Source organism: Lycorma delicatula, chromosome 2 (genome assembly GCF_047948215.1).
Source record: "Lycorma delicatula isolate Av1 chromosome 2, ASM4794821v1, whole genome shotgun sequence".
Taxonomy (NCBI): domain Eukaryota; kingdom Metazoa; phylum Arthropoda; class Insecta; order Hemiptera; family Fulgoridae; genus Lycorma; species Lycorma delicatula.
Window position 1 is genome coordinate 222,336,661 of NC_134456.1, and position 22,700 is coordinate 222,359,360.

The window sequence follows — 22,700 nt, forward strand, 5'->3', positions numbered from 1 at the left end:
TTAACAAAAAATTGACCTCTCTGTTATTATTTTTTACATCCATTATTGTTTATTTTATACAGAAAAATAAAGAAATTTTTCCAAAAAAATTATTAAAAACTAACCACATACCATTTTTAAGTAAAACTAATTTTTTTTACGTAGCTGAACATTTGATCCAAAACAAATATAAAATAACAAATTTACAAAATAATTTGAAATTACCACTCATCGGTAGAGCATTAGTGTCTTGACTTATCATTTTGAAGGTCTTGGATTCAAATTCTAATTAGGCTGGTCATTTTTCATGTATTACAAAATTCATAGTAATAACTTTAATTGTGTTTAATATCTGTAGTTACCTAAAAGCTGAAATAAAGAAGTATATTTTTTAAAAAACAATTTTTTTAAATTTAAGTACTGTACGTTAGCAAATTGTGAGATGGTTTAAATATAAAAGTTACGAAATTAGGGGTAAGCATACAAGATTCATTCTTATTAAATTCACTTTGTATTTTATTAAGATTGAAGATTCTGTTACTGTAAAAGTACTGTCATAGAGATTCATCACCATGGTGGTAGATATATAATTTTATAAAATATATTAAAAATACAATAGCTGAAGATTTAACATGTTCATAAGCGTTTGACCTGTAAATTCCTGAACTTTATACATAAAAAGGTTTTTGCATTCTTCAGAAGCTATCAACCATATCATGTTTAAAGTTAAACTGCTCCCAACATTTCTTGCGTATTTGAAAACTAAAATGCTTTATTCAGGATTCTGAGAATTCTGCTAGAAAACTTTTCTTTATTGTTAATTGAATCAGAATGTTAATCTGTCAATGACTTTTAATCTGGGGGGGGGGGCGGAAAGGCAGATAAGGAGATTCTTGAACAACTAATGTCTTGTGTTTCACCAAAAATTTACAGATTTATAACTTCTGTTACAATCAAAAACAGCTTCTATCAGTTTTAGATATTGACAGCCAGAATGAGGTTCATCATGAGTTGGAAGTTCAGCTATCTCTGAAATATTTGCACCTTTTGTAAATTTGAATCCCAGGTATTGTTTTTAATATTTCAAACATCTTTATAAAGAATTTTCCCTATTTAACGGATGAACTTCATAGAGATTTGTTGGTCCTGAAAATAGCTCATTTTAAACGCAATAAAAATCACCAGTCATACATACAATTATTAACAAACTGGAGTACTATGATGAATGAGTAAAGAATTGCACTGAAGCTTTCGCTATGCTACTGACTGATGTAACTAGCTCACAATATGTTATTCATTCCATTAGTAGTACTGTCTGGTGAGCTCATTACAATGTTTGAGAATTTACTGAACAAGCCTTTCGGATGTCATCAGTATGGTTTTCTTCTACAATTTTTAGTAACTGCTTACATAAAGAAGTTTTGTGTAATAAGAATTAGTAAGTAAAATGAAAATATAAATTAAAAATATTTCAATTAATACACTTTATGAAAAATAAATAGTTTAATTGAGAATTTATACAATATTTTTTTATACTAAACAAAGTCCTAAATAACTTGTCTTTCCATTTTTACTTAGTGTTATATTTTTAAGATCAGAGATAAAAGCCATAGTGGCTTATCAAAAACACGTTATATAATTTTCACAAAATCAGTTATTCAGTTATTTGCAAGTTTTGTATTATAATTGAAAATATCTTTTTATTTTTTTGTATTTAAATGTTGTTCTGTTAAATTCAGTACATCATTTATACTAAAATTATTTACATAAACTAAAAAAAGAACATAAAAGTTAAAAAGTATGTTAACGCTTTTCACATAACATAAAAAATTATTATTAATAATATCTTCAGGGAGAAAAATTAATTGAAGTTTGTATGTAAGTAATTTTTACATCATCTGTTAGTTGCAGTTGAAAAGTTTTAAAATTGAATTTTTTTAAGTTTGTGACAGAACATGTTTGGAAAATTTTTTAAACCACTATACTACACTTTAAGATGAAGTTACAAACTTAAATGTTTCACTTGAGGGCTGAGTATCATGTGAATTCCATTGTGTTTGGCATAGTAATAATACAGTAATATATTCTGTTTAATAAATAACAGAACATCATTTTACTCTTGATTTACCTTAGCTAGCCTGGCAGGGGATTCCTGAAAATGGCCTTATAATTTTTCAGTGTGACGTCTGACCCGCTACTGGTTGCCTATAACCATTATAGTTATGGCACATAACCATAATTCCTACTTTATTTAAGGTAAAAATAATATGGTTAGTTATGAAATAAGATGGGAATTTTATACGATTGTTAGAATTTTTCAAACAATTTTGTTTTATCTGCTTGGGAAGAATAGCATCCCCTGCCACTCATTTAGTTTTTTAACTGGAATAACCTCTTAGTTTTCAAATTCTAAATGACTTTTTATTGACAATATATATAAAAGTCTACTTTTCTGAAGTAGATACTAAGAAATTATAGTAGGACATGGAAATTTTGTTTGCATAGTAAGGCTTGTTACACACTAGGTAATCAGTTACGAATGACCAAATTGACAACAACCATTAAAGTCAAAAGTTAATATGAGAATATATGCACTTGGTCATGTCAACCAAGCATATACTACACAGTTAAACAATATCTTTTTATGCCAATAGTATAGTTTACCAGCTTCTTAGTTTCTAAACATAAAATTAGTACTAAATTAATCAAATGCTAATAATTGTTTAGGTTTTTAATAGCTTCAAAAAATATTTGGTCAGCTTGTTTACAAAGAGTTCATACTAAACTGTGGTATGAATGTAACTGATTTTGTAACAGGTTCTACAGAAATGATTATTGAATAACAGATAATACATTTTCAATGAAAGATTATTCTTTTTTTTCACATTTATATATCACAATATGAATATAACAATAATCTCAAATACCTCAGCAGTACACATACCCATTAAAAATGGTACATTATTTCATTGCCTGCCCTTATTCATTCTTGGTATAATAGAAAAATGAGAAATAAGAAATGCTAATTAAGAGTTGCTTTCTCAAGAGAGTGAAGATATTTACTAAAAGTACTACGTGATCTTGAAGTGAATAGAAAGAAGTTTCTACTCAAGCTGTACAATAATATATTCAGCCCAATGAAGGCAACAAAACACTAAATTTCTCACTTTTCCTAGAATGGCTGGGAGGACTACTTATCATTCTATAGCTTAGTTGTGCTACTTCTTTTCTGTTTTATCATATCACCTACAAAAGTTTGGTTGCAGATCAGTTCATATAGAGAAATATAGTGCTTAGGCAAGTGCCTAAAAATAAAGTTAGAAAATATTGTAAATAAGGTTATAAATAAAGATCTAACCCAAATTAATCATGTAATTAGATAAAATGCAATAGAAATGCATTTTATTGTAAATAGATGCAATAAAATGCTATATTAAGCTATTGTATTTGCTTCTACAAAAAGAGAAATAGGTTCTATTGTAAAATGCGATGAAAAATTCAAGTGCAAGTTATTCATAGAATGGTTTATTTTATTTTATCAAAACTCCAACATATGTTTTATCACAAAAAGTAGATTTTAACTTGATCAGTAAAACATTGGGCAGATGAAATGTAATCCTTGAAATTTAAGAGTGGTCTAGTTTACTTTTTCTTCATCAAACTCCTGCAACGAGCCAGTCCAGAAAAGGCTGCAACCATAAATTTCACAGAAAATATGTTTTTCCTTTTTTGCCTGAAATTATAATGCACGTTTGCTAAACTATGTTGTCACAATTCTTTGATTTTAATTACATTTTTTTTATTGAAATACATCTTAATAAGTAATTGAGTTTAAATTATAAAAAAATATATGTATTTCATTACATTTTATTTATTTATGGAGTCATGTGTAAGCTCTTATTTTGATAAATTTATATTTATTGCATCATTGAACATGACTATCATTTTTTTTATGTATAACTATTTAAATATTATTTTTATTACCTTAAGAATTTTTTTTAAATTGCACTCAATTTGTTTAGAATTTCAATCATGAGTATTAATTATTTAGATAATTTTACACAACAGAAGGATTTTTATAGTTTAAGAATCATTTAACAATTAAATACTGTTTTTGTATGTATGTATATTGACTAAAATACCAAATGGAAATTAATTTTGATATATATTTATATTTTTTTTAATTTATTTTTTATATAATTACATATTAAATACTTTTATACTTACTATATTATTTAAAAACAGTTCTTTGAAATAAACAAATTTTTACTACATTCCTAACATTAAAATTATTTAATTATATTAATAAAATCTTCAAGAAATAAAGAAGCCAATAAAATTTACAAAATATTTTATAACTGTTATTATTTACATATTTTATTTTTGAATATGTAAATTAAAATTAATATTAATTATTAAATTTGTATAAAGTATACTTTGTTATTTGTATGCTATATTATAAAATTATTGCATGAAGTGCTTCATTAAATGTTTTTGAAAATTGTAGATTAGCTTATAAACTTGTTGTTTTTATTTTATACTTAAATATTAATTTGTTTTATTATTTATGAGAATTTAAATAATTATATAAATAGATATTTATTTTTATATATACTCTACTGCAAGAAAAATATACTTTATGTTAGGTTAAAATACATTTTTATTACTATTATATAATATAAATATGCTTGTAAAACATTCTCACAAAGAGGCTATTTCATTATTCAGTTTATAATTAGAATTTATTTTTATATTTTTGTAATGTTATTATTAAATGATTTTTATAGTTTAAAATGTGTTTATAAACCAGTTATTAAAAAAAAATTAAATGTGTGCTAAATGATTATATTTTTTATATATACTTAATACTACATTTAAATTAGACATTTGATAAAAAAAATTCCAAAAAATTGAGTTCCATAACAGAATGGATGTCATCCCCCTACCACTCCTTTTGAAATGAGCTTCTGATGCTCTTCTAAAAAGATAACACCAACTTATCATTTGGTTTTTCTTAAAAATCTTTCAGCTAGGATAATAGTAGTAGTCTTCCTTATATCCAGAACACTCTGGATGTAATACATTTTTATAAAATTTTATACTACTCATTTCTTTTTTTGAAAAACTAGCATTTTCAAAATATTGACAGCAAGCTTTCAGGATAATAGTTAATGACTCATTGCAGCATTACATTCCATTTGAAACACATAGAGGTTAATAACTGACTCATTATGGATTGAGAGTCTAGTTGCAAGCAACAGATTATGAGATTATGGTTTTTTGGTAAAGAAAAGGCTTTTAGTACAATGGTTATCTACAGTTAAGGTGCAACTGAATAAGCAGCTGTGCACATGCAGCAGTGATGTCTAAGGTGTGGTGGGTCTGTCTAAAAAAATATAAGTAAGATGGATAGTGCGCCTAAAAAATAAAACTTCTGGAATACTTTGCCGTAAACTAGTATTGGCAGCATGTAAACGAGCCAGAATATTTCACATACTGAGCTCCTCACCGTTGCTTGCACAACTTCAAGAAGCTGATAGCCCATACTTGAAGTGGTTGCCATACTTCTATATGTAGTGGATTTGTCTGGTAAGGCCAGACAAGAAAAATATTTGAGAAAGGGAGCCACAGCGCTTTCAATAACTTTTCGTACCTCCTGAGGTTCTGATAGGCTTGAGTAACAATTGTTAATTAAAACTATTGCTGTATTTTACATTCCTTTAATTTGTAATTTTTTTAATCATTAAATAATCTCTTGGAAAATTTATTCTGGTAAGGAGGAATTTTTTACTCGATTAGAAGTGCGGTTTACGATAACTAAAAAGCAGGACATTAGAATGTATAAAAATCATAGCTGAGTTTGATGTGGAATACTAGGAATTTAAGTAATTACACTGATGAAGAGATGAATTCTTTAGCATATGAGAAATTAAATTTCTGAAATTTTCTCAACACAAATTTTGGACAAAAATTCAGTATTTATTGTCCTTAATGGCCAAAACTTCGTACATTAGAGCAATTTGAAGCATATAAATGCACCCCTTCTTGCTCTAATAGTATTGTTAATTATTAGTCTCAATTCCCCCTTCAGTTTTTAATTTCTTCTTTTTTTAAAATTAACTACTTTAATGTATGACCTATCGGTCTACTTCTTTTAACATTGATTGCAGACTTCCTTTTTCTCTGATTTGTTTTATAATCTGTCATTCTGAATTTTGTCAATTATTTAATTTACATCATATTTCAAAAGCCTCTGTCTTATGTTATTGTCTTAAACTGTTATACTGTGCTGTACACAATACCATTTTTTTTTAAATTTCTTTCTAGGATTGAGATTTAAAAAAAAGAATCATTAGAAGCATTTACTTAAGAATCTAAACCAATTTAAGAGTATTTAATGTTTTTTTTTTTTTCAGTATGACTGCTATTTTATATTAAAACTGCATTTAATATCTACCTTAGATTGTCCATCCTTTATAATTGTAATCCTTAAATAACAAAATTTTGTTAACTTCTCGTATAGAATGGTTGCCTATCTTAATATTTAACACTATAATATACCATTCATAAAAATTATATTACTGTACTTAGTAAAACATGTTTCAACTACCACAAAAGAAAAAAAAATCATATCTCATAAAAGATAACAAGCAAATTATCCAAAAGTAAATTTTAAATCTTCAGAACTGATTCAAAGCAAATAAATATTTTATTTCTATAAATACATAATATACAATATATAGGTCTCATCAGGTACGAGTAGCTTAACCTAACGGGTTGGTCTAATGGTGAATGCATCTTCCCAAATCAGCTGATTTGGAAGTCGAGAGTTCCAGTGTTCAAGTCCTAGTAAAGACAGTTATTTTTTAGGGATTTGAATACTAGCTTGTGGATACCAGTGTTCTTTGGTGGTTGGTTTCAATTAACCACACATCTCAGGAAGGGTCAAACTGAGACTGTACAAGACTACACTTCATTTACACTCATACATATCATCTTCATTCATCCTCTGAATTAATGACTAAACAGTAATTCCCGTTAACTAAACAGGAAAAAGAAAAGTTATGAGTAGTTTCTGCCCGTCTTGTATGTTAATCTATTAATAGAAAAAGGAACTTGGCCACCATATTCCTGGATCGATCAAGGGAAACAGTGATAAAACCTTGATCAGATCCGTATCAAAAAATATACAATTATAAAATAAAAGAATTGTGGTTGTTTCATATTAATACTTAAAAACAAGAAATAGATGAAATAATAGCAATTTAATAACTTCTATTTATACAAAATAAAATATTTTCCCACAAAAAAAAAAACAACTTAGATTGCATTATTAAAAATTATTTAAGCACATTATTTTAAAACAAAATACAAAAAATTCACTAATAGTTCTTAATTAGTATTATTTAAAAATTCATCCAATGTTCTGATAAAAGAAATTTTTTTAAAAGTTTTCTTAAATATATTGATGGGAAGATCTTTTAGTTAGATTGGTAAATTATTAAAAATGGCAATGGAAGTTTAATAAATAAGGCCCTTATCATATGTAGAAGTACCGTTTTGAATTAAATGAAAACAGTTCTGTTGATTGGTCTGATAGAAGAGGATTATTGTCAGGAAAAATGGATTTTTTTTCAATTTTTATAATTAAAGGCATGAAAGTAAAACAGAACGTAGATAAATGTAACAAAGTAAAGTAAAACATCTTGTTTAAGAAAATCTATATTTTCAGACTGAAATGAAATAATAAAAAGTGGACTTTTTAATTTTGAAATATTTAATATCTCAGTGATTCTTAGCTCTTTAAAATTATGCTTTATTATATAGATTATTAAGAATTTTATGAAGTGAAATTGTCAGTTCATTTGTTTGAATACAAATTCAACCAAATGATGGTAGAAAATGTTAGCCTAGCTGTTTTCTATTCCTTCTTGACTTGCAAAATAACACATTTATCACTCTCTTAGTTCAAATATCTTGCCCGTTTTAATACTCCCTCTGTACTTAATTTTCCTCTTAATTCTTCAGTTGCTCTTACAATACATAACCCATAGGTTTAAATTTAACTAACTCTTTTTTTTTAAAAAAAGAATGTATAACACATGAAGAATTTTGATTTATTTAGTTTCAGTTTATATCTAGATTTTACAATAATTTAAATAGCATGAGTGACAAAAATTACTTTTTTTACTCCATCAAAGTAGTAACCATAAATCAAGCAATTTGCTTTGTTTTTTTATAACACTGTATACTACCATATACTGAAGATGTGTAGAAGCAACATGAAGTAATTATCTACACCCAGTAGAATGTGAATTTTAGTTGTTTAGAGAAGATACATTAAATATAATTCAGTTACTTATAATGTTAATCCATTTATTATAGTTTGATTTATTTAAACTAAACGTAGTTTGTTGACTGTGTTATTATTCTTTGGAGGTGGCTGTATGTTTGAAAATTGTTCATTAAACATAGATAAGTTTCGAAATGTACTAATAATTATTTTCACGCTTACAAAGTTACGTAGGAGCTTCATGCCTCAACCTTAATGACCCTGCCTAGTAGATAAAGGTCATAAAGTCATTGCCTGATTAATTTTACTTCCAGACTACTACCGCTCTGTTTGTTAAATGAATATACAGTTGTATTTAAGAAAGAATTCACTTGTAATGAGATTTTCAGAATTCTTTCAGGTTTTCTACCAAGATCTTAACTGAAATTTAAAATGGTAAATATAAATTTTTCAGTTTGTTGGTTGACTATCAGGAAAATCTGTTGTAAATATATCTTTTTAAATAACTTCAGCTTGCTCATAAGTTTCATTTTTTAATTTTATACTTAATTTTTAATAAAGCAGTATTTCTATTAAATTTATTCTTCTAATAAAGATAAATAAATACATTTTATAAATAAAGGCTAAAGGAAACTATTTTAACAAATTTCTTGTTTACATCATTGTTCATCTGCCTCCCTTTTGTGTTTGTCAATTTTAAACTTCCAAATTTCAATAAGGCATTTTCTTCTATTTCACACACTATTTTACTTTAAATACTAAAATATAATTTTCTAACTCTAACGTGTTTAAAGAAGATGGACATGATTATAGATTTAAATAAAATAATTTTATTTCATTTTTAATAAGAAAAGTTAATTATAATACACAGTTCATGAAGTTGAACTGTGGTAAATATACTGTAGTAAACATATTCGTCTGTAATAGGCAGGACCAAATAGGATATAGGATCAATATATAAGGTTGAATTAACTGGAAATATTGTGATAAGATATGATATGTACAGTTATTGTGTACAGCACGTATCACAGTAATTGCAAATTGTAAAATATAGAAACTTATTTCAAATCATTTTTAATATCCATATTGATATATAACTTCATACATTATTTATAATAATATAATTTTGAAAAAAATTAGGCTTACAGAAAAGGAATAGGGCTGCACTACAGTCACTGTGTCATTCTCATTTCTTCAAAAAGGAATAGGTGAGTTAATTGAACTGTTGCAACTGCAACAATTTATACTTGTATATAAGCAGACGCATCTAAATATTGGTTCTATAATCTACAGTTACTGATTAAAAAATTTACTGATTAAAAAATATAAAAAAATCTATTTTTTCTCAGTGTGAAAAGATTAATTAATTAAATTCATTTTACTGTGGGTATGTTTCTTAATTGTACCAACCTGAAATTAAAAAAAAAATCTGATAAAAATTATGAAAGAATCAGTGTTTTGAAGTTACATAAAAAATAGTAATGTATGCATTTAAAACATCCTGATGTCAAATTGTACTATATAAATGGGGCTATATTGTTTATTATATATAAAAGAGCGTTCTTAGCATGGGCCTTTGTGTTTCAGTAGGTTTTCATTATTGTTTAAAAGTTTCATATTAGCCATGCTCCAGTTTGATACTTTTTTTATGTTAGTACAGGGCCTGTTGTGAATGTGTCAAATAATCTTAATATAGTGATCTGCTTAAAGAGTTCTTCAAAAAATGACCTATGATGACTTGAAAAATTACTTAATTTCTCTAGTTAAACTTTCTGCTATCAAACATTTATCTAATATACTGGTCTTCATTTTCAGTTAAATTTCTATCCATTAACGACATTCATTAATAAATATTGATATTTAATTATTTTTGTCTTATCTGTATTTGTAAGGGCAGTTTTTTACTTAGGATTAGTTTGATGATTAATTCACAACATAAACTCAAAGGTTGTGTTTGGGGATGTGAAATGGAAATTTTCTAACATTTATGAATAATGCCATGCCTGACCAGAATTTAAATCCCAAGGACCTTCTGAATTAAGCTTGAAATCCTACTACTCTGCCAATCGAGGAGTTTACTTGGTAAACCTTAATTATTTATCATTAATTTCTTGCTTTGTAAAAAATATTCTGTTATCATAAATAAATAATGGTTATTAGCAGATGAAATTTATTTATTTTTCAGTGTTGTACATTTAATTTCTTTTTACCCATAATTGAAGTTCTCTATGAAATTTTTATAACAATGTAAACTGTTCTGGTTAGCATTTCTTCTTCTGTAATAATGTTTGAGGATATTTCCAAATTCTTGTTGAACATTCTTCAATAACTTTTGTTTTTTTTTTTACTGTTGATTTAATGCTCTTTAAGTAATTGTAATTTATATTTAACAAATTTTTTACAGTATTAAGATCCACATACCTTACTAACTTCTCAACATATTAGTGGTAATACTAATCTGTATGATTATGAAGACAGATAATACGATTTTGTAAAAGTTTTCTACAAGAATAAAAGTAGTAAAATACATTTGATTTAATATAAAATTTGTTCATCTATAAAGCCATGTTTTTTTTTAATATCATACATCTTCCTTTGATTAAAATAATGAAAAAAGTTAAATTCACTGTAATGAAGAGTAATTTTTTCCCAAATTAAAAAAAGTACGTTTTTTGACTGCAGTCTTTTGGGCTTTACAACAGTTTTCCTAAAAACTAGTGTAAGTGGAGTTCAGGAACAAATTTTCTTCTTTTTTTTTAGATTTTTCTAATCAAAAGTATATCAAAGCGCACCGGTTTTGTCTCATAATCTATGATCCAAAAATTTCAAAATAATTTTATTTTATCATTGGAGCAGAAGTCCAAGTGAAATCTTTCTCTAGCCATGTCATGGAGGCAATCTCTGAACTCATGTTTATATGCATTTTTAAACATTATATAATTTATGGAATAATCTGTATAATTTAAAATAATTCTTATAAACTTTAAAGGATAATTTTATATATATATATATATACATTTTATTTATAAAAAATTAAAGGTTATGAGACAATAACAATTATTTTAATTAAAAGGGTTGATTAGGAGGTGCATGTATAGTGATAAATGAGTCGATTCTGAATTCAGACGATAAACCAGATGTGTTCATCTGTTGTGCTAAAATACTAATAGCTACAGAACAAACCTCATTTTAAATTAGGGGCTTTTTAATCCAGAAAGAGGAAATGTATTCTTCTGCTCACAGAGGTGAGTACTTATGCACAGTATTTGTAAGCAAAAATCCCAAGCAGAAAAAAGGTGTGTATGTTTAAATATTCATTTACAAATAGATGATAACTAAATATGTTAAAGGGAATGACAATCTCATAGTTGATATGGGTGTCATAATAATAGATGGGAAATTAGTTGAGAATATGGACTTACTCAAAGAAATTAAAAAATAGGTTTTCTTAATTTAGAACTATATATTAACTATAACTAGTGATTCTAAACACACTTTTAAAAATTATAAAATGAGATTATTCACAAGAATGAGGCTAAGAACCTCAGAAGATATTAAATAGACTATATAATATTAAGGCAGAAATTTCTAAATCAAATTATGCAATATAAAATTTATTCAGAAGCAGACACTGATTCTGACGTCAATTAACTATAATGCAGAATACATTGAGGTTTAAGAAACTCAAGAAAAAAAATTGTAGCAAATAGATGGCATACAAATATAAACTAAGAGAGAATCATGTAAAATTAAAAATTGATCAGATTAATTAGAAATTACTACAAAGGTGAATTCAGTTGAAAACACATTGTAAATTTAAAAAAGGAAATAACTGTCAAGAGGTAAGATTTACGTAGTGAAGTAGCATTTCGTAGAAAATTATGGGTAACATATAATGGAACTGAAGTAAGAATGTATGTAGAAAGTAAAAAGTAGAAAATGAGATGAAAACAGGAAACTGTACAGAAGTACAATTATTAGAAAGTGTAAAACAGCAAAGAAAAAATTGGTTTAAGAAGAGACCTAATTGTGTAAAGAAAAGCATGATTAATGTAAAAGTAGCTACCAAAATTAAGAATATACTTTGTGTTTACAGACCAAAAATGTATTAATTTCAGAGGTATGAATGGAAAACCAATGTTAGTGAAAAAGAAAGAACAATTTTTGGAAGGACAGAAAATGAGACTTTAGAGGAGGAAAAAAGAATCAAAAAAGGCTGTCTTTTGAGATCAGAGTTTACTAGAATTCTAAAAGATTTCAACAAAAAAAAAAAATTAAAGCATTAGAGGGTAGATGATATATCATCAGAATTGTTATCTCGTGTAGGATAAAGTATTAAGTAGGATTAAATATTCTATATAGAAATATTTAGTGCTAGTATGCAGCATTTTAAGACAGAAGTACCCTCAGATTTTAGTAGCAATTCTAGTAGTTACATAACCATGAAATCTACTGTACTACTAGTCTAACATATGAATTTAAAATTCAAATACATGTGATTAGAACATATGGATAAAGGTATTTATTTTAGTTTCAGAAAGACCATAGGTATAAGAAAGCTTATTCTGATTCTAAGAGTATTTTCAAAAAAAAGTTACAAGAAGAACAAATCCATGTATTTGGGATTTGGAAATTTATAATTTAATAAATGTTTAAAATTTTAAGGAAAATTAAATTTGAAAAATAGGAAATGAAGAGTTATATTCAAGAAACAAGCACTGGTGATATAAAGAAAGGCAATCTCTAATTCAGAAAGAATGAGATAAGATACAGTCTACGTGTTTATTTTCAAATTACACAAAGAAGTAATGCAAGAGTTGAAGGAAAACTTTTAGGGTAAAATAAATATCCAAGGAGTAATATTATTAATAATAAAAAGTTGTTAAATTTTGCTGAAGTCTTTGTCCTTTTGATAAAATTAAAAACTAGTTTGAAAAAATGTGGATGTTGAACTTACTGAAGACTTTTTCACGGAGAGAAAATATAAGAATAAATCAAAAGTAATGAACTGCGATAGAAAGAAGGATATTAAAGAATTAAATATTAACATCATATACCAGAAATTTCAGAATTTTGTTACTGATAATTAGGTAATAAAATTATAAATGATGATTGAAGAAAGCTAGAGATCAAAAGCAACAAGGAGAAGAACTTTCATGCAAAAAAAATTATTAGCTGATATCTAATGTAGCTTTATTAATTAAAAAGAAATTCTTAAAAATACTTGCATTCTTTATAGGCCTTTATGAGAGCAAAGAATGGCTGATAAGAAAAGTAGAAAAGGGAAAATAATAGAGAGGCTTTTTTGTCTCTAATGTGGTGTTACAAGAAGATATTGAAAATTAGGTGGGTTGATAAAGTGCAAAATCAGTAGATAGTAAGGAAATAGAAAAGAATGGAAAATAGCATCAAACCAATCAAATGTATGATGACTGTAGAAAGAAAAACAAGGTATATGTAATGTGCAAGTTTAATACATATACAAAGATGTATTTATGCACATGCACAGCTGAGCACGTACATATCCTCTGTAGTGATTATTAATGAGGATGAAGTAAAATATTTCTTGTCTTATTTTTTTTATTTGATACAATCTTACAAAAAAGTAAAAGTAAATGAATTAAATTTTCTTTCACAGTTAGTGCATTTTGTATTAATTGGCTAGAATAATTATTAAAGTCTGAATGTTACACATAATTATAGTTTCATTAATCTTTTGCTCAGTTGAGTTTTTACATAAATAAATAACTGTAAGTGAATTTGAGAGAGATTTAAAAAACAATAAATTTAAGCACAAATGCATTAACTTTACATCTCATTTCTTGTTTGGAAGGGTGACAGTGTTCTATAGGTACATGGGTTTCAGTATAGGTAAATGGAGGATTTGAAATTTGTTAAAATTAATAAATTAAAACAAAATTATTATTTTTTTAATAAAGGGCAATTTTAACGTTTTAGTTTGCTTGATTCGTAAAAGTGTTAATTTGATAAGAAATATGGTAAAGTTCAATGCTGGAAGGACAAGTCTATAAATAGTAACGTGGAGGGGAGAAAGGTTAGTCTTAAGTTTATGCGTGGTTGTGCGGTTAGTCGGCGATCGTTGGTTGAAAGAGCAGTGCGTGCGTTATGAACGTTGTTGCTTAGTTTGTTTACTTATCTAATTTTGATACAGTTGACATGGTGGGTGACATTAGCCTTAGTGTACTTTTTGCCCCGGTTTTGTTCGGCATTTTAATTTTTCTTAAAGCATGGGGACTGGCATTCACGGCAGTGGTGTTATTCATCTTAGTTAATCACAGGCGAGTCTACATTATTTTGAAAACTTTGCCTAGAGACTTGAGGTGAGTTTTTTCTTTCTTTTCTGATTAGTTATATTCTTAAAATTGTATTTAATGTCTGTTAAATCTAGATTAGGCGATCGCCTTAACCAGTTAATAATGTATAGTTTCCTAGTTGTGATACTTTTCAAGTTCACCTGTTGCACGCAAGTAACGAGAATTTATAGAAAAAGATAACAATAAATATTTTTAATGATCCCTTAATCTGAATATCTTTGCATTGAAAAGTTAACCTATGTCAATCAGTTACATTGTAGACTCGGATATTTTAAAAATATTATTCAGTTGAACAAAAAACAAACACACACAAAGTACATTTATATAAAATAATTTCTTAAATATTTTACTTGAAATACATATTTTACGAAGAACCTTTTACTTACATTTAGATAAAAAAAACGTTATACCAAAAGCATTTCACTCCTATTTAGTCAAAAAAACGTTTTAGGTAAGACATAGAAAGTATTTTACATAACCAAAACATTTTTTCTATGTTTTTCCTATGTATCTGTGTGTTTGTTTTTGAATATGTTAAAAAAATCCATGATAAAATTTACATGCCAGATGTATAAGTTGATTTTTGAAGTGCAGATATTTACTTAAATTATTTTTTTTTAAATATAAATTTTGTTGTTTTTTTCTGAATTTTGCAATAATATAATATTTGCAACAGGTGCTTGTTGAAACTTTTTTGCTAAATGTGTTGTTAAAAATTATTTCACTAATAACTGAATATCCTCAACAAGTAAGATTTGTTATGCTTAAGTAATAGTTTTGCCTTTATTGAAATGTTCTATTATATCTTTCAGTCGAATTAGTTGATGCTGTATTATTTAAACAAGGTTTTATATCGTAAGGATATTTGTAATTCTTCACCAAACTCTGCATTATTTTGATAACTATATCTTAAGAGCTTTATTCAAGTCTTGCGTTAAGCCTTATTGAATTTTTATTTGTTAATTTGAAATATTAGTTTAATTTTTGTATTTTAGGTTATGTCATTTTTTAAGTTTGATTTGTAAAAACTGTTTAACTGTTACTATTCTTGTCTTGCAAAAAAGGTTGCAGAGTATTTAATTAGTCTAATTTGTGTTCTGTTGTTGGATTTTCTTGTATTCAGATTGAAAATTAATATTTTGAGCTTATTGTCTTTGTAATTTGTTTTCTAATGTCCGTTTTACATGAATTAATAATGTTATGATTGATTATCTTTTAATTATGAGTAAAGTTGTAATATTTTTTCAGCCTTCAGTAGTTATGTCAGGCACAAGTATTTGGATTTATATTTTGTTAAACTTAGCATAAAAATAAATAAGTAAAATAAACGTTTCATCCTGATCAGTACATAATAATACATTATATAGACCTTGTCAGGATTGTGTTCAATTTATTATATGATGTTCTTTAAAATAAATCTTTTTATTGCATTTTAAAATACTGTAAATAAGAGGTTAAATTTTATTGTAAAAATATTTTTTTTTTTGAGTTTAGGAACAGTTTCTGTTTCTCCTATTATGGCCCAATCTTGTCTAATCTGATGTCTTCTTTTCAGTTTGTTTAAAAAAAATGCGAGTATGCAGTCTACTTAACTCCATTATTCTTATTTGGGTTAAGTTGTATTATTTAACTGAATTTATTATATCGTATTAAACATTTATTGGTGTTTTGTTTAGATTTCTCATTGTACCTAACATAGTTACGCCAATAATTCCCTTTTCTTGATTGTTTCAAAATTCACTTTTATTTTTAATAAGAAGTGTTACTACACCATTAAATATTAGATAAACAGCTTACATTGCCGTCCTATATTTTGTTTAGTTATCAATTTTTTAGTTGCAAAATTTAGCTAAGTATTTTTGAGGGCAAAAAATTATAGTTTTTTTATTAATAGATCAAATTCTCTGTCAGTGAAAGTATAAAATAAGTATTTTTATTCTGATACATAATAATAAATTACATAGATTATTCCAGGAACGATTAGGAATGCTAATCCTTTGATAAAAAAAGTATAAATTCATTTAACACTTGAAATAAGTTCAACAAAGTTCACCTGTGTAATCTCCAGTTCAGTTTACAGATTAATCTTTTAAATTGTGTTCTTAATTTAATTTTTACACCAATTGGTTTTTTGTATTTATTTTATTGCAATTTATTTTTTTTTATTTTACTAAGAAATTGTTTTACATTTGAATATTTTATTTATTAATTTAATTAGGGTAAATGTATTGTATTTAAATACAGTATATAGTTACATTTTGATATGCGTAGGAAAAAGCTGACAATTGTTTGGATGGATAGATTTGTTTTAAAATTTTATTTGTATCTTCAGAAATTCTGCCTGTATTGGAATACATACAATCTTCGGGATATCTGTTCTAAGCAAAAATGTATTAAATAGATTAAACAGCAGAAGTTTCAACTACTTTCTTATGTTTAATATATTTATCGGCTACATCTTGTTTAAAAAATAGTTATACTAACACTTAGTTTTCCAAATCCTATTCTCCTCATGACATAGATGGTTTTCTTATCTTATATGCTTTTGATAGATAGTATATCTTTAACTATTTATTCAGATCGTTTCGTAAGTACCGAAAGTCCATTTGTCTTTAAGCAAAAATATGAAGAAAGAAATTCTAAGGCTACTCTGTGAAGATCACGTACCATATAGTTAGATCTGTTTATTCTTAGTGCAACTTCAATATAAATAGAGAATATTTTCTTTTTTTAATCTGTCCTCATTTCCAATGTTTCAACCATGACAAACGATTTCATATTGCCCCGCTCAGTCTTTGCGTTATTACATTATGTAGTTAAGTTACTCAAACTTTATTACAAGAAATCTAATTGTACTCGGATATGCTTATAAGTTTAAATTAAGTTCAGTCCTCGTAAGTTTAATCATCATCATTCTTACTGTGGACATAGTAGTGGTTATAACTGGTATCACTGCCCTTGAAGTACAGCCATAAATAGTTATTTCATTACACTTTCAGTTACAAAAAGTAAACAGGTCTATTTATGAACAGTAATTTTTTTGAAATCCAGATTTCAGATGTAAATTTTTCTTTTGATGTCATTAAAAAAACTAAATATAATAAACCTTAATGCTTTAATGTATTTAGAATCAGAATAATTCCTGAAACAGGAATTATCTACATTTTCTATCATTTGTGTTATCGATTGAAAATTTATTAATTTAGCATTGAAGTTTTTGTGTGTTCCCAGTAAATTAATATACCTTTCAATCAAGGGGAGTTTTCAATTTTGGTATTTGTTTTTTTATTTAATTAGTTTCTGAGATTTTCTGTTAAAATCACCGGTTTGAATTCTGGTCGATCATGCCATTTTTCATACGCTATAAAATTTTCATTCCATATACCCACGATATAAAACTTCAAGCTTATGCGGTGAATTAATCATTAAAAAGTTTTATGAGAATTAATGTGTTTTTCCAAAGCTATTTGTCATTTTTCACAGAGAAGCACTGCTATCAAGTAATTGGCAATTATAATTTTTAAAAAACTGTTCAAGAGTAAGGTTACTTATAATAAATGTTAAGTACAAAATTTGTTTTACTCCTTTTATCTTTTCTACTATAAATATTTTTGGTACTTGTATTAACGCCACCGCAGCTACAGCTTTATTTAAAAACAAAGTAGTCAATCGGATTTCGGTGGAAAATGAACAGTCTCTTTATTAATTTTAATAAATGGTTATTTATATTTATTTATTTTATTAACCAAACTTAACCTACGCTCGCTTCGCGCGCTAACCGTGACTAATTATAATCAAAATATAAAATAAGACAAAAATTGAAAAATTAGACCCGTCATATAAAATAAACCTTTAAAAACACGCCCGATAGAATCATCATCCAGCAGCACGGGACACTGTCCAGGTACTGCGATCTGTAGGGAGAATCTGCAAACTCCCGCCAACTTTGCATTCCCATTCCCCCCGTAACTAATTAACAGGAGTTTTTGATTTATTTAAATAATAAATAATTGCAATAATTAGTGAATTTATTAAATAAATACTCAAAAAATTACGGTGTTAATTAGTCAAGTTTAGCGAGCGTAGGTTAAGTTTGGTTAATACAATAAATAAATATAAATAACCATTTATTAAAATTAATAAAGAGAGTGTTCATTTTCCGCCGAAATTCGACCGACTACTTTATTTTTAAATAAAGCTGTAGCTGCGGTGGCGTTAATACGTAAGTACCATATTTTTTAACATTTCATCTTGAATGAGTAAATTATAAAGAGCTGTTAGCACAAACGAGGTTAAAGGCCTTATTTTGAGAATTCTTCATGGATTCTTTTATTAGTCGCATATGTAAAACTTTATGGCCCTTTGTTCTTGAAGTTTATTTGATAAATTACATCTTGTAAAAACAGTGAAAAATAATTCTTCAAAAGGTGACAGATTCCCCATTTAAAGATACGCTAAGTTTCAGTCTGATTTAAAATATATTATAAGTCGATTAAAAATTGCAACATTCAAGTTCCTAGAAACGGTGTATGCACACTATTTTTATTTTATAATTACAGATAAAGATAACTTAATATTTGGTTAATTATTTTTATAAATTTATTGTTTCATAATTTTTTTACCTATTTACCTCGTATGTTTCTCAATCAGAAACTTGCAATTTAATTAAAAAATATCTGTTATTTAGAAGATAGACTGTTTATGAGTATTGATATCGACACATATATTTGTCGGTAATTATTATTAACTTAATAATACTAAATTATAATTGTTAACATTATAATTATTGCATATTATTATTTTAAAATTACTCAGAGTTTTTAAATGAAAAAAATAAATAAATAAAGAGCACGACTGTTTTTTTTGAAAGTAGGGTTTAGGAAACAAAAAACACTCTTGAGCTTATATCTGTACAATTTTTGTTTTGCCCCAGCAAGCAGCACTAAAATTTGATGAATCTGTTTTGTAAGTTTTTTCTTGTGACCCTGGCTTAGTTAATCAAAATTTTTTGGAAACATTAGCAATTTTTCCACAGTTTCATGATTTTCTAGTTTACTTATTCGTCCATTAGATAACAACAAGCCGATGGTCAATTACAGTAGCTTTTTTATTTTTGATGCGACGAAAGAGAAATTAATAGCTTTTGAAAACGTCATGCACGACTGGAAATTGTATTTGGAATCTTCTGGATAAAAATCACAGATGCTGGCGTTTTGCCATAGAGGTTGGTGAAACAGTAGACTGTGCTCTACTTTATGTATTTAACATTTATTTATTTTTATTTATTCTTTTTTTGAGGCGGGGTAAAGAATTATAATTAGTTATCCCCGTCCCCCGTCGTAATTCTAGGTTAGTGTAAAATTTTAGTCGTTCAACAAGCCCTTTAATGTTGTGTAATAATAACGAGTTGTTGGGTGAGTTCTAAATTAGCTTAGGTTGTCGACTGCATTCGCCTTATATTAAAATAACATTCTATTAATCGACTGCACTCCTTAGATTTAAAAGATTAGCTCAGAACGTGAATATGTATTTTGAAAAATCTTTCTATTAAATTATATCTGTGTTAATTATGCGGCTTTGAAGAAGGATTAGGTAGTTATTTAAATTTTATCGATTGAGATTCCAAAATATTTGTGATGAAAACAGTTTTTTATCGATTCTGAATTAGCCGGCGGTTAAAATAAGTCAAATGTTTGTTACGCGTTTTACATTTATAAAGAGAGAACAGTTAAGAAAATCAAAGAAGGAAGCTTTTAAACATCATCTAATTGATACTAGAGGTCAAGTGAGGACTTGTAAATCATGTATAGGGCCTATACAAATAGTGGCATTGTACGATAGCATAACTTCGGTGTTCTGTTTAGCTCGTTTGGTCTGTAGTAAGTTATTCTTTTAAGAAGTGAAATAAATTGTTTGTTATCCGTTTATGAAATATTTTATAATCTAGTAATTAAATAAATTTGAATGTAGTTATTGAAAAATAAATATTTGTAAAGGAGATAGATAGACGGTCATTTTTGGTAGTATCCGTTCGTATTTCACCGATAAGGAAACGGTGTTATACGTGATTATATACAAAATCCGATTTAAGCTAAAAGTGTTAAAAATAAAATAGCGCTTTTAAATATATATATGGTTTATAATAAAGTACGCCGTATAATACATTTACAGAATACGATACATTTTTTTAATTATGTATTTTGAAGTCTTTGAATTATTAACAATCTTTGATTCGATTACTATGAAATAAGAAAACTATCGACTTGTTAATAATTTTAGGCTTCATCTAATTGTACATCGTACGTTTCTGGAAAAATATTTCCTAAAATTTATTACTTTTAAATAATCTATTTTTAAGGAATTTTTTTTTACGATTAAAAAACAGAATAAATCCAAGAATATGTAAATAAATAATAATTAATACTAATAAAAATTATGAAAAAAAAAAAAAAAACATCAACGCCGTAATGCAGATAAGTTATATTTTTATACCATTTTTGAGGAAAACCAATTTGTAGTAAATAAATTAGAAATTACGATTATTATGTAATTTGCTCGTATAACAGTGAGGTAATGCATCATTTTCTGTTTATCCTCTTTATAATCTAAATATTTACTTAGTTTTAATGATCTTGATAATTCATGTAATTAGATGAAATACTTGAGCCCCCCCCTCTTGAAATGAAACTGTATGTAATGAATTATTGTCGACCGAAAGGGCATCATTAATTTGTTGAAATAACTCTCCCTCCCCCCACTTTTTCTTACCTAAAGCGACATAAGACATATTCATGTAAAGCGACTGAGATGTTTGAGCCAACAGTCTGTATTACTTCCTCTCAGAATAATGATGTTTATTATAGTCATTCGGTACGTTAAAGAGAGTAAAGGTGTCATTTGTTGGGATTAATATAATCCATATTTCTTGTGTTAATGTACTAATGAAGAAAAGAACAGAAGTCCAATTACTCTGTTACGTTCTCTAGAAAGCATTGGAACTTGTTATTATTGAAAATGTACGTGGCGTTTTTGAAAGCGACTTGTGTTTCATTTTCATTGTGAATAACCCTTATTGGTACGAGCGCTCGGATAATATAAATCTGAACAACTCGATAAAACAATCTACTCTTCCTCTATCGCCTTTGAAATATTAGTACGTCGTGCGTTGTCGAATGATACATAGTACGATGTACATCGACCATCATTAGAACGATGTAAATACTTCAGTCGGTATTTTACGACTGTTGTTTGTTTACGAGTAACAAAATTTCTTTCCTTTCTGTTCTGGATTGTAGTGTCGAACCGATTTACACGCTGAAAAATACTCCGTTATAAAACAGGCTGAAGAAAAAAAAGTGAATTAGTCATCGGAAACATCGTTTCGTGTTTAATAAACGTTAAAATAAATGCATATTAATGATTTTATTGCGGCGGTAATCTTCCGTGAATAGTTTTCAAGAAGTACGTAGAAAATACTTAACCGACAAAGGGAATCGAGGTCAAATTAATCTTTTGTCGTTTAATTTGTTTACGATTAAATTAGTCTGATGTATTCTCAAATTTTTATGAAATTTGCTCTAAACTATCTTAATCGGCAGTATGATATATTATATACGATGATGTAATAGAGTTTTCTGTTTTAAAATGCAGCCGGCTAACTTTCAGCCCTTATATTTCGAAAGATAACAGCAACATGTGACTTAATCGAATTTTGAAGCCCGTTTCCAGTCGTATTAAAAAAAAAATTTTTACAAAACTGTGTAAACGGTAGATCTGTCTGTAATAGTTAGCGCTCGGATGATACCTTTAGGCCTAAGAGTGGAGAAGCTTATAACGATGCTAATATAATAAGATTATCCTTTGACGCTGATTGGAGCCTTGCACGATCGGCTATAATTGACAGTTCCAGTTTTTACTCTGATTTTTAACCTTATTTGTTTTGTCGTAAAGCGTAATTTGTTAAATTCATCGAAAAATGAATGCAATTTGTTATTTCAAGAAGTACTAGTTATAGTTTCAAAATACTTTTTACGGCTCCTGATTGCCGTCTCTCTAACGTCCCTCTGTTTCACTTTGTGAATTACAATACATTT

The 22,700-nt window shown here is 27.0% G+C and overlaps 1 protein-coding gene across 1 annotated transcript in view; it reads left to right on the plus strand.

Moving 5' to 3' along the window:
• Positions 1-14,333: 14,333 nt before the first annotated feature.
• Positions 14,334-22,700, plus strand: part of LOC142319680 (long-chain fatty acid transport protein 4-like) — a 98,654-nt gene continuing 90,287 nt past the window's right edge. The window contains exon 1 of the mRNA XM_075357228.1: positions 14,334-14,613. Within this exon, the coding sequence (XP_075213343.1) occupies positions 14,450-14,613 (164 nt within the window). The 5' untranslated portion in view covers positions 14,334-14,449. The remainder of the gene's footprint in view (positions 14,614-22,700) is intronic.